This window comes from Argiope bruennichi, chromosome 8, assembly GCF_947563725.1.
Source record: "Argiope bruennichi chromosome 8, qqArgBrue1.1, whole genome shotgun sequence".
Taxonomy (NCBI): Eukaryota; Metazoa; Arthropoda; class Arachnida; order Araneae; family Araneidae; genus Argiope; species Argiope bruennichi.
Genome location: NC_079158.1, coordinates 127507227 through 127521706, shown reverse-complemented (window position 1 = coordinate 127521706; position 14480 = coordinate 127507227). Strand labels below are relative to the sequence as shown.

General features: G+C 31.7%; 1 protein-coding gene across 2 annotated transcripts in view; it reads right to left on the bottom strand.

The window, feature by feature from the left end:
* Positions 1-6176, bottom strand: part of LOC129981001 (calpain-A-like) — a 145750-nt gene extending 139574 nt beyond the window's left edge. For both annotated transcript variants that reach the window (XM_056091577.1, XM_056091578.1), the window contains exon 1: positions 5811-6176. In XM_056091577.1, the coding sequence (XP_055947552.1) occupies positions 5811-6161 (351 nt within the window). In that variant the 5' untranslated portion in view covers positions 6162-6176. The remainder of the gene's footprint in view (positions 1-5810) is intronic.
* Between the last annotated feature and the right edge of the window lie 8304 nt (positions 6177-14480).

The following is a 14480-nucleotide window of genomic DNA, read 5'->3' as shown; positions in this document are numbered from 1 at the left end:
CTGGAAAGAACCTATAAAATTCGATTTAGAGTCCTTTTCCTCATGCGTTGCTTAGATTTTTTTTTATTACACTTAAGCGCATAGCTTCTATAGAAAAGTTAGAAATATGTGAATTCCAATTGTAAATTAAATTACAATATTTCGTATTTTTTGAATAATTTATAACCTCTGCAACCCTTAAAAAAACATCACACATTCAACCTCCACCGAAACAAATGAGTTAATCTTTTGTTAGGGTTGTTAGAATTAAGTATCCAGTAAAAAGTAAGCACAAAATAAGATAATTTATTAGTTTTTTAATGTATTTGTAGTTTAAATATCTTTAGATATCAAAATGCAACCATCTTGTAACTTTGAATTACCATTTTCAATAATTGTAAAAAAATATGTCTTTAATTTCATAACTAGACATGGCATCTGGCAAACAGGATGAACCTTCTTTTATTCTTCCGCAGATTAAAAGATTTTTGTTATTAATTGTAATTATATATCTAAAGTATTCATCTTGTATTGATTGACAAATTTAATTATTTTTTATAAAGATTTAGAAGTAACAACATCGTCTGTTTCATGGCCGTTATCTTTGATTCCCAGGGGGCATTTATATATACAAATTGTTGTCCAGAAGTTTTTTTCAAAATCCGGAATGAATAATCCAACTTAACCCTTCATAGGGCATAATTAAGGGGCATTGACAAATGAAACTATTTAGGGTTATATCATGATAAACTAATGATTAAATACTAAAACATCAAAAGTTCGTTGATTTGTCATTTAATTTATGAAATAAGGGGTGGTAAATATACTTACCAGAGATCGTTCAGGGGAAACTGAAAGTGGTAAGCATATTTACATTGAGCGTTAAGGGTAAAAAATATCATCGAATGTTCATTGATAAGTCTACTTACTACTTAATTTTAGATAATTTAAAACAACTTTATTCAGTTTCTTAGTTATAAATCATGGAATTGTTTAGAATTCAAATTCAGTAATGTCTTACATTAAAATTGAAAGCTCATTTTGCATTTGTTAGGCTGGCTGGGCGGATTGCTACATTGCATAAAAATAATACTGTTCCAATCTGATGCAATTTTATTAATAACATCTTAGCCATGGTTTGCCTTAAGAAATAAACTAAAATGCCGTAAATTATATTATTCAAATAATAAGTATATCAAAAATGAAGTCAAAATATGCATAAAATCATTAACAGGAAGATTCCGAATTTTAAGAAATTCAAACTGCATCAATAGTTTTTGTTCATTTTTTAAAACGATAGTTGAATTTAAATTAAATATATTCAATAACAAATAATAATAATAAAATAAATATTAGAATATCTTAGATATAAGGAACACAACACAGTGATGCTGCATTTCTGAAAGTTTTTACAGGAAATAAAATTTAATGACAAACCCTGAAACTTAATTTACTCTACGAAAGCCCTTGAACGGGCAGTTTTAAGCATAGTTACCACTTTTGAATATAAATGATATTTAACTATAGACTTAATGTATTTCAGAGCTATTAAGGTAGCTCAATCGAATTTTAAGAATTTTATTACCCTATTTATCATTTTATAATTAGGTTATCATTCACCTAATAAAAATATATACTATAGAACTATAAAGGGTTAACACGAGTCATGATCTACAGCATTCATCGATCATGTGATACGTTTTTCCTTAAGTTTTAAAACAAATTCTTACACTCTCTGGAATAGGTTAAAGTCATAGCTAAACTACCATTAAGTTTTAAAACAAATTCTTACACTCTCTCGAATAGGTACTGGAATAGGTTAAAGTCACAGCTAAACTACCATTAAAATGATGAATGTTTTCTAAATGGTTTCTAACTCTATTGTCTTTATGTTTAAATGAAATTTTAAGCTCACCACAAACAGCAATTTCTGATAAAATAATCCATCTGACTAAAAAGAGACGGCCATCTTTCCAAGAATTCTATGAAAAAAAAGAGAGAGAGAGATTTTGCACCCAATTTGTAAAGATATTTCGATGAGACCAACTGAGTGTTTCAACATAAGAGAAAAATAAACATAGAAGCATTCTTTTGGGAAAACTGATGCATCGCAGTTAAGTCATTGGCAGCTTGTCTGCAATCGCTTTCTTTCAGTATCTATTTTCAACCATTGCAGTTGTGAAGATGTGTGAACTGTAGTTCTAGGCTGCCGCTGTTTCATCATGTCTTGGTTATTGTTTGTATTCGCAGTTGATTGATTATTCAGAGACAGAATGCTCTTTTAGAATATCTCAGATTCGCTAACAGCTGTTTTTCTTGGCCAGGTATGAAGTGTAGTTTGTCGCCAGACTTTTGAAGTGAAATGGTGCATTCCTTCCTTCCTCCTCCTCCCGATTTCAGGTATCAAGCAAATAAAAATAATATATATTGCCATAAATAACCGAAGAAAAATTTTCTATGAAATGTAGCTTTAAATTTGCGTTTTAATAAAAAAAATTAAAATAAGGAGATGCGTGTATTGAACTGAGTTCTTTCAAACGAGTTGCTTCTAGGGCTGGGCGATAACCGAACTTCTTCATCCCGATATATTGTCCGCCACAAATTGATATTTTTCGATATATCGTGATTATTTATTTATAGCTGTTATGTTATAAATAGTATCTCTTAACGTATTGATTGATCTGAAAGACTCCAAATAAAAGGAAATTTCAATTTATATAATAAACATATTTGCTTTCTTTTGAATAAAAGTGGTTAGAAAAAAACTGCGTTAAAAACTCCTTTAATAAGGTGTGTCAGGATAATATATAAAACCCTTTCATAAAGTTCGAATTATGAATAAAATTTTGGATTTAATCCAAATGAATCCTTTTTACTTTTATTTCTGAAGATGAATATTTAACGATTAAACAAAGGACAGCCTACAACCTTCTGATAACCGCACTTATTTTTTCCATAATGGTATCATTCAGTTAGGGTTTGGTTTGGTTTCGTTATATTAACGTCCCGTTTGAAGCAACACTAGGGCTATTTTGGGACGGACCTCGTAATTTTGAACCGCGGTCAGATGACGAGGACGACACCTGAGCTGGCACCCCCCTCTCCACACCACACCAGCGGGAGGACGTTTGGTCATAACGGATTTAACGTGCAACTGACCCCCTTACACGACGGTTCTTCGGTGGAATCGGGTCACGAACCTGAAACCCTCCGGTTCCGAAGCCTAGACCTTACCACCAGGCCACCGTGGCCACTCATTCAGTTAGGGAACTGAAAACAGTTCATTACAAAATGACATGCTTAAAATAAATACTTTTATGCATTAGAATAAGACAGTATTTATAGAAATATTACCAAAATTTCTGTATGAAGCTCAATAACAATGAAGAGCAACAAAAATAAACACTAACCGATAGCTAAAACGAAATCGAAAACACATCGTTCGAAACTAAATCGAAATCGAAATCGTTCACAAACTAATTGTGAACATCGATTTATTGTATCGCGATTCACCGTGAACAATTATTCCCGATCATGATTTCAATAGATCGGTATTTTTCGAAAACTGGCATCGAAAAATCGATTTTTTTTTCTCTCGATAAATCGCACAGCCCTAGTTGCTTTATAACATTCAAATAACTTCCGTTCAATATTCAAATAAATAAATAAATAAAAATATCACCTAATTTTCATTGGGGAAAAATGTATAAAAGCAAAGTAAACATTGTATAGAAATATCTGAACACGGACATGACACAAATAAAAGTTCTAATAAAAATTCATTATATTATATTTATTGAATGATTACAACAAAATGAAATAATCATCACGATGAATGAGTTTTTTAAGGAAAGACATGGAATTTGCTAATATCGCTAGTTGAAGCATTTATATATGGAATTGCATAACTGTTTTTAAAATAATAAATAACTGTTTTTAGTTATAAAAGATTATCTTCTGATAATGATCTTTTATAAGTGGTTGTAACGTGTAAATCGACCGCACCCTTTTTACCAAATGTGTAGGCTTCATTCAAAAATATGCAAAACGCATTTCGATTTTCAAGTAACTGAAGTATAATTTGCTATAGGTTCCGATAATAGAGATGCTCTTAGATTTAATTAATAAACATTTGTACATTTTAATAATTAAAGCAAAAGAAATGACAATTAAAAAATAACAAATAATAACTTTAATTTTTTCAATAGAACATTTACACACACACACACACACACACACACACACACACACACACACACACACACACACACACACACACACACACACACACACACACACACACACACACACACACACACAATCTTTAATGATAGTTTCCTGCTTGATAACTATTAACTATTGTGCACACGCAAATATACACATATGCATACGCACACATATGTACACGCACACATATGTACACGCACACATACAGAGAGAGGGAGAAAGAAAGAGAGTGAGAGGGAGAAAGAGAGAGAGAGAGAGAGAGATGTATAGAATATGAAAGGTCTTCCATACATGCATACATGCACGGACAAGCCAAAAAAAATCAGGTCATTAAACGAATCGGCAGACTTATATTGCGAAACATTTCCTCATTTTATGAATGTGCACAAACAAATTTACGTTTCAGAAACAATAAGCGACTAAGAGTTGTTTGGATTGAGACATTTTACAACAATACGGTCAAGGTTATACAGCATGGAATAATTGGCAACAACTGAGTATGAAGAAAGGAGTTTGGATAAAAGAAGGGTTGTAATGTTTCTCCATAATTTCAATAATAAATGAAGTTCATTCGTTTCAAAATGCATTTTTTGTTTATTTCAGAGAAAACGACAGGCATCTTAATGTACTCTGCATGGTTTCTAAAATTCGATAAATAAAACTCGTTTTTTTTTAAATAGTTTTTTCTTTACTTGCACAAATCAATCTTTCTATAAAATTTGCTATTATTGTGAAAATAGTTCATACTGTGCAGCTAAATATTAAAAACGTACACCGAATGACATTTCTGACTTGAATCACACACGATTAATAGAAGCGCGCTAAAAGTAAAGCTCTTTAGATATGAGAATAGCAATCTTAGTACAACCATATGTTTGAAAAATAAATAGCAAACAGAACAAAATATTTTAGATTGATTTGATTTATCCTAATTCTTTTTCTTTAATGAGGATTATGAAAGATCACTTACCACATCATTGATGTTTCTTATATTTATACATAATCGTAAAATATAATCTACACATTTAAAATTTCTGATAAATATTTACTATTAAAGTATATGCTTTCCCAAAGTCATTGCCACAAGTCGCTTTCATTCCTAAGTAGACAATATTAAAAACAAAATTTGAAACAAAAATTAAATATTTTAAATATAAATATTTTTATTATTCAAAAATATTCACCTTTGGAGAATTAATTTTACCAGTCTAATTTTTTTCGTTTCTTCGTATTTGTCAATACTAACGCGCAAAACAAGTTAGAAACATTGAGTAACCACTTGCCTATTATTAGAATAAAATATGCCGATCATGGATTTTGTAAAATCATGCTTTTTAATTTGAATCTGCACCAAACTTTAGATGAAGAGATGTTTCATGATTTTTACTATTTTCCAGGTCTAAATTATGTTTACCAGTTCCGTGCCTCTCCTTGCGGTACACTGAAATGATCTCCAAAATCAGAATCATAATCTGCTATGTTTTTAAAAATAAGTATAATAATTTCCTCTTTATCCCATTACAACTTCACGTTTCACAATACTACATAACATTAACGTCGATATCAACGAATTCTATTCAACCAAACCAACGGGCGAAACTTACCCCAAAGCTCTGACTAAAAAGTTTGCATTCACCAGTCCCTGTCTCACCACCGCACACCGGCCTGCTGGCTGGCCTGTAGAGACTTTTCTCCCAAATGCCCGAAGGTCTGAGAGGTCTCTGAATTCCCGGCAATCCATAAATGTTTTCATCGAATTCAAAAAAGTGAATTCTTCCCGGAAAGATCTTATGCGGAGCGACGTACGTCTTCTTGCACTTGAAAGGAACAATCTCTGGTCCTGTCGGCTCGTACATCCCGGAGCTCCCCCCGCTGTCAGACGATTTCTGGAGAACTGGGTTACTCGATGGAATGTGCTGTATCGGATAAAGGTGAGGGGAGGGAAAAAGGGCCATTGCCAACAAGCAAAACACGACAATCGCATCCCTGGCTTTGATAGGGTGGACCAAAATTAGCAACAGAACACGGAAGAGATATTCAAATGTTTGCAAAGTGTCACTAAACACAGAGGCTTTGAATGGAGAAGAAAGGGGTGAGTCACTTAGAAAAACTTTTAGAAATTTTTCACCAAATGGAAAATGATTCGCCTGCTTGGTAACTGTGACAAACAGGGACATAAGACAGTGGTTGTTATAATGACAAAGGGGAACCACAACTAGGAATCATTTCTCAGAGTTAAGTGAGCATAGCCAGAGAGTTTCATCTGGCTAAATCATGTAAGAACCAAAAGAAATGTTACTTATGACTTCTAAATAAAGCGACAACTAAATTATTTATTACTTAAAAGGAATTATTCAGCCTTACAATCACAGTTCAAATTTAATTATTTGACAAACTTTCAAAAAAAGATGTTTTTCATTTCTATATTTTATAACTTGACGATTTATATTTATAAAGATGAAATTTTGTATTCGATTTTTCTCTCACTTCTTGATGTTTTACAATTTCGAAATTTTGCACACTTATATATCACCAATGACAGTACAATAATTTTACATTTTCTGAATTCAGATAATATATTAATTTAAAAATATTTTGATTCCATCTGAGGAGTGTCAGGCGATAGCGAATCTGACAGAAAAATTATTTCGGTATTCCATAATATTTACTATAATTAATTAGAAATAAAAAATGCTTATTAATACGCAAATAAAAATGTGTTTTTAAAAACGAATTTTATTAAATTCATAATTTCTAAAATCACTTGGAAATCGAAAAAGAGCTTTGATGTAAAGAATTTTGGTGCCAGCTTTTGCAAAGAGAAGAAAAATATATCTTTAAAATATCTGAAAAAATGTAATTTTTTAAAGCAGGTAATATTTAATATTCTCTTAAATGTTGAATTTCACATGTATTTTGCTTTTTTTCCTTAAAAAGTGTGTGACTTCTTTTAATATCCGCAATTTTATTATTTAATACATATATAAAACATTTATTTTTAGTACAATTTTCTTGTATAAATGAATGAATTTAAAAAAGAAGCAATATTCTTTCAACTTTTTGATTAAATTACTTAAGACTAACGAATAAGTTTCTAATATAGAATATTTACAAAATAATAATCGGTTTTAAAAATGATACAGCTTTAGAAATTTTGATTATACTATACTGGGCTCCAAGAGGACGGAGACAAAGTATAAGTTAAACCTATAATTTCCATTCTTTGACTCTTCAGTACAGAAGAACCGAGAATAACCTAATTTCCAATTTAATTAAGGAAAAAAATGAAGCTTATTTGCTGTTTTAATGTTTGCTTTAACGCATGTTTTAAAATGGCGACTAAAGAGCAGAGACCTCTTTGCTGTAGAATATGCAAACTCCTCACCGCTTGTTTCAGTGCAGAGTGAATTTCGAAAAAAGAAAAGTCTTTAAAGTATTTCGTATTTGTATTGTTCAATCAATTGTTTTGCACCATGTAGTGGATAACATTAGAAACTGCTTTATGCTGAATCCAGAAATCAACTCATCAAACTAACCATGGACTGAATGAAACAATTGTTTGGAAGATTTTACTTTTCTTATTGCGTCAGAAACCATATCTCATGCAGTTACATCAAGAAATAACTTAACAGAAAGCTCTATGTATCCGGAGAAAATTGGACTATCATAAAGATTAGTGCCATGTTAAAAAAGAAAATATCTAAAACATTTGCAAGAAATTGAAAGTTTTTTTTCAATTTTTCCATTTTTTTATCATGCATTGTTTATTTTTATAGCTGTATTACTTTTTGAGACGTTGTGAATTTAAACCAGACCATTATTTTGTAACTATTTTCACGTAAATTAAATACATTTTTAAAATATCCTAATTTTTTTTTAATTTTCAAGGACTTTTTGAAACATTGTTTTTATACAATAAAAATCAATTTATTCAAATGGTTGTCTCCACTCAATTTTTTTTACAAAATTATGATTCTTTTTTCTAGACAAAGAAAGATATCTAAGAATTAAATTTTCCTGGCAATCCCTTTTATGCTCTTATTTTCGTTTATATATGACAAGAATCTACTGCAGGACACTTTAATAATCATGCAAAAAAAGGAAGATTTGAAATAATTTTCCTTGAAGAACAATTCTGTATTTAAAGTCAAATGAATAAATTTGTTCTGAAAGTAAAAGAATGGCAGTTGCAGTGCAAAATATTTAGACTAGTGATTTCAGACATTCTTCGGTTCCAGTACCCGTCTTTTCCTGAAATTTATAATTTTTGTCTCTTTCCAACATGTTTTGTTGAGTTTCAGCGATATTTCAATGAATTTAAAAATCTTAATAATTACATTATTAAGTTGCTTACTTTGATGCATGTGCGGTAATATGTAAAAAGCACAAAAATGGTTACTTGGCGTGACAGTTATTTAAACCAGAGAGTGTTTTTCTTTCTTCTCTTTCATATATTTACATGATATGGCACCTTCTGTCTTAAGCTTCGAAACATATTGAAAAAAATCGGGTATGCATTTTCGACCTTTTACCCACTGACCAATGAGAGCCTAAATTTTGAAACAGCTCTACACATTTGGCACCAAGATCACTTATTCAATGTCAGATATCGAGTTTGTTATGTTTGCAGTTTACACACACACGTCTACATGAATAGAAAAATTGACATGCAGTCCATTCAAAATTTGACACGAATTCTCCATTCTGACGTAACGGTCGTACACTAATATAATCTAGTTCGGTGTTTTTTCTTTAAATTTTTAACCACATTTAAACTATGGACTAAAGACTGCTTACTAAATTTTATGGTTCGCATTCGCTGCATTTTTCATTTATGGCCCTCATACAGACTTAATTTCAAAAATTGCTTTTTACTTTTTTCAAATTCATAGAGAACAATTTATTAAAATTTAGTTTTATATTAAGTTTTCTTTACTACTGTAGTGCCTTCCCCTTGGCACATGTGATATAATAACCATTTCATCAATTCTGAAATGTTCGTTAATACTGCTCGCTGCTTTTATTTTCACCGAATACAAGGAAAATCTACATACGAAGGCTTCATGAGGCTTCTTCTCAACTACCTTGTTTCTAATCCTCGCATTCATAAGATCATTTCTTTGCCAAGCTCATTGTCTTCTGGACGTCTGTTTTTCCAATTTTCACTGAATAAATGTCGTCTCCGACCCTATGTTTTATAGCAATTTTTCATCTCCTTAATGCCTATTATCAACCTCTCTGAATTTATCTTTCAAATTTGGCAACGCATTCTGCAAACATCGGTAGTGATGTTACTACCGATCAGCAGACGCCAGTTCGTGTTTTTCTGGCACCCATTTTAATTTTCCTTGAATATCTTAAAAATTCTTCAGTTTTCACTCTATATGCTTATATTAAATTAAAAAGTGCAAAATTTACTACATTTTCGTGCTTTTTATTTTTTTAAGTTTTAATATTTTTGTAGATAATGATTTCAAATTACTTGTCCGTCTTCAGTAATTTACAACCCCCTGGATCATCAAATCAGTTTATTATCTACATGAAAAAAACTTTTAAGAATGTGCTTTCACTTAAAAAAAAAATTCGAAGGTGAAACCTCATTCGTTATTTTTTTATTTTTTTATTTTTTAAAGTTTTTAGAAACTTTCGAAAACCCTATATATATATATATTTCGATTTTCACCTACTAAACGCCATTTGGGACCCTCTCTTGCATGGTGACTTTTTATCTTCTTTATGCCTACTGTCATCTCTCTGAATTGGTTGGTTGAATTCGGCAACACTTTACACACACACACACACACACACACACACACACACACACACACACACACACACACACACACACACACGCACACACACGCACACACACACACACACACACACACACACACACACACACACACACACGCACACACACACACACACACACACACACACACACACACACACACACACACACACACACACACACACACACACACACACACACACACACACACACACACACAGGGTGTCTTGAAATAGACTGACGATTTTGAAAAATGCGTAATAAGAAACGGATAAAGTTAAAAAAAAAAAAAAATTCTTACAGCAAATTCATGCGTCGGGGAATAAATTTTTCCTCCCACAGTTTTTGAGTTCCCTCCCGCAGCTTTTCGTTTCAGTTCAAAAAGTTGTCGATAGATGGTGATGCAATTCCCTTTCATCGTTCTTCCGGTGTGCAAGTCATCAAAATACGCAACTTCGGAAGAGGTTATTGTTTCGACTTTAAAGTGAGTTTCTGTGATCAGGGCCGGCCATTGGAGGTACTGTCCACCCGGGCCCCGCGACTGAGGTAGGCCCCACCGTGATTAAGAATTAAAATAATGTTCTGAAGAATAACAGCGTTTACACGTACTGAAAGTATACAAGTTTGTTTCCACGTGGCTGGCTGAACGCCGACTGACGTCGTTATTAGGCAATGATCGCTGTAATACCTATATATATATTCCCCCTTCCCTTTATATGATATATAAAGGGGGGGGTTGATTTATGAATAAAGAAATCCCCTTCAGAGCGACGCGACTTCTAGGTGGTAGCGGCGACCAGAAGTCGAGGCTGAGTTCAAATGGACTTGTAAATCATCAGCCATATACTTTTCTGCATCTAGTGTAACATTTTTTATGCGTGCATCTATTATGTTTGTTTATATTAAGTTGCTCAAACAAAAAATAAAACGAAGATAAATTAAACGATCAACTCCTAGCAATGCACATTGCATTACTGCTTCACCAGCCTTGACCGGAATGAAAATAATTAAGGAAGAAGTTTAAATGGAGCAGTCAGCGGATTTGGATATATATGAAATTCATTGTATATATTATAGTCTTGTGCAAAATATTGTTAATATAAGGTAAATAGATTTACAATCACTTACTTCACCTACTAGGTAATAGCTTATAGTATAGTATATAATAATTTGACAATTCATTCTATAAACTGCTTAATGCTGTTAGATATAACCATGTCCACGCCAAGGAAATATCCCTCTGGATGTCAAAAAAGAAAATTACCAGAAAAGAAAAAAGAAGAAAAGCTAAACTTCAAGAAGTCACAAGCAGATCTGTTTTCTTGGCTACGAAGTAATTCTGGCAAAGAAATTGCTTCACTTCAGAAATTATAATTCAAACTTCAACTGGGGAAGAAGGTTCAGCGCAAAGTACACAGTCTAGCAATAAAAATGTTGAAACGGTTAAATTTGTTAAAGAATCGTGTGTTTATAGAAATGTAACCGAATCGGAAAATAATGACAAAAATGACAATAACAAATATGATAAATAGAGTATAAATGATCCTGGTTTATGGCCAAGTATTATAACTGATAAATTTAGAATATTTTGTGTTAAAATCGGACTTGTGCAACACAAAGGAGTTTTTGCAAAAAAGGCTGATGTAGATCATTTTTCACTACATACTACTTTAAAAAAATCCAAATGGTGAAACTCAACTTCGCAGCTGGTTAATTTATTCAAAGACGCAAGACTCCTTATTTTGTTTTTATTGTATACTGTTTTCCAAAAGAAGAGGAAATGACCAAACTACAAGATTTATAGATGGCTATAATAACTGAAGAAAGCTGTCAAGTGTAATCCAAGATCATGAACTCTCTAGTTGTAATTCGTTTATTGCTTGGAAAAATTTATTAAAACGACTAAATTTTTGTTAGACTATTGATAAAACAAATTAAGTTAATATAAGTAAGGAAACAGCACGATTCAAATTAGTATTTGAAAGAATTGTAGACGTGATCCTATTTTTAGCGTGTAATAATCTTCAATTCAAGGAACTCACGAAATAATAGGTAAGTCAAATAACGGAATTTTTTAAAGTTTAATCTAATTATTAAGTAAATACGATCCTGTACTAATGCATCATATAAAAAAAATAATAAATTCTAAAAAATAGAAGTGTGTATCATTTAGCACAAAAGTCACAAGAACAAATTCTTTCTGCGTTAGGAAATGAAGTCCTTAACAAAATTAAACACGATATCAAAGCAGCCATGTACTGTAGTATCCAAATGGATTGTACTTCTGATATTTCCGTAAGGAATAAACTTCAATCATTATTATATATGTAAAGTTTGAAGAGAAAAAGTCAACTATAAATGAGTCATTTATAGGGTTTATTGAAGTAACTGATCTGACTGGTGAAGGACTAGCAAAAACTCTATTGGAAAGATTAAGCGAACTTGATTTAGATATTATGAATTGTAGAGGGCAAGCCTACGACAACGGTAACAACATGAAAGGGAAATATAAAGCTGTACAGTCTAGAATACTTTCTCTAAACCTGCATGCAATTTATGTGCCTTGGCTATCACATTCCTTTAATTTATTAATTTGTAATGCCGCTTCCAGCAGTATATATTGTAAAAAAATTTTGGGATATTGCAACGCTTATATTGCTTATTTTGCATCTACAAAATTACTACTACATTATTATTATTGCATCTACAAAAAGATGGGAAATTCTACAAAAGCATTTATTATTCTTAAACCATTATGTGACAAATAGATAGAAGCCAAAATAAATTCGGTTAAAGCTGTGTATACACAGTTTGAACAAACTTGTAATGCCCTAGAAGAATTTATTGATGTAAGTAACGATAATACAGCGGTATCCGAAGCTAAAAGTTTATTAGATGCAATACAAGAAATGTCATTCATTTTATATTTAATAGTATGGTTTGCAATATTGTCCGAAATTAACGCTATCAATAAACTATTTCAAACAAAAACAATTGTTCTTGACCCAGCTTTCAATTTAGTCAATGAAATTTAAAAACCAAAATTTAAGAATAAAATTTAACACATATTTATACGAAGCAAAAGTGCTAGCACATAATTTGAATATTTCAGAACATTTTCCTGTAAAACGAATTCGAAAAAGAAAATATTATATTCCGAATTAGCAGAAGACGAAGTTATAAAAAACCCGGTAAAGGAATTTAGGTGTTATTTTTTTAACTCTATAATTGATACTGTTATTGTACACATAGAAGATAAATTTAAAAGTATACCAAATATTATTTCTGATTTCAAATTAGTCACTGATATAAAATTTTTAGAAAAACATAAATTAGAGAAATGTTTCAAAAACTTTGTAAAGTTTTATAACAATGTAGATTAAAACCTAATCCAAGAAATTTGTTTGATACAGGATTTAATTTTGAATGAAAGAGATGTAAATAAAGCACAAGACATATTGCAATACATACTAAATAATAATTATAATGAGTTATTTCTAAATGTATAAATTGTGTCAAAACTTTTCTTTACGTTGCCATTTAGTACAGCAAGTGCTGAGCGCTCTTTCAGCAAATTAAAATTAATAAAGAATTATCTTCGGTCAAACATGTGTTCAGAACGCTTAAATGCACTTTCTATTTTAAGCATCGAAAAAGAAATGAAAAGAAAATTGTAATTTTTCTGATGTAATTGATGTATTAGCAAAAACAAAATTACAGATTAAATAAATATGCATTTATAATATGTGTTCGTGTTTGTATTTTTTTTTCACTTCACAAAAAATCAGGGCCCCAAATGGCTTCTTGCACCCGGGCCCCTTCATAGAGAAGGCCGGCTCTGTCTGTGATTCGACAAGCAACAGAGAGCTGAACTGTTGATTCTGTAGGAAAGTTTCAAAAATGTCGTTGTCGTTGGAGGAAAAGATTTGGAAATAAAGATTTTTCCTGTTTTAGAATTTTACCAATTGGGGGAGAGTATTACTGCAACAAGAAGAAGCTTTTGGTGCTAATTCCAAGTCGCTGAGGGTCCACAGCCGAATACAAAAATGTACTAGAAATTCAAACGAACAGTTATTGTGGATGAGAAAGTCGAAACTATTGGTTAACACCGTTCGGCTATTACAGAAGCAAATGTACAAACCGTTGAGGAAACAATTGAACATTCCCCCAGAAAAATCAGTTCGAAAAAGTGCAGCCGCATGTCAAGTGAGCAAAATGGCGACGCATAAATAATGCGCGAGTGCTTAGCTTTGTTCCCGTACAAAATTCAAACACAGCAACAGCTCCATATCGTATCCATAGAGAAAAGGAACATGTTTACAAATGAATTGCTGGCCATGATTGACGGTGGTACTATTAATGTGTACTCTAAATGGTTTTCAGATGAGGAACATTATCGTCTCAATGGATTCATCAATAAGCAAAATTGCTTAATTTGGGGAACTGAGAGCCTCCATTTGTGTTTCAAAATCATTCTCTTCTC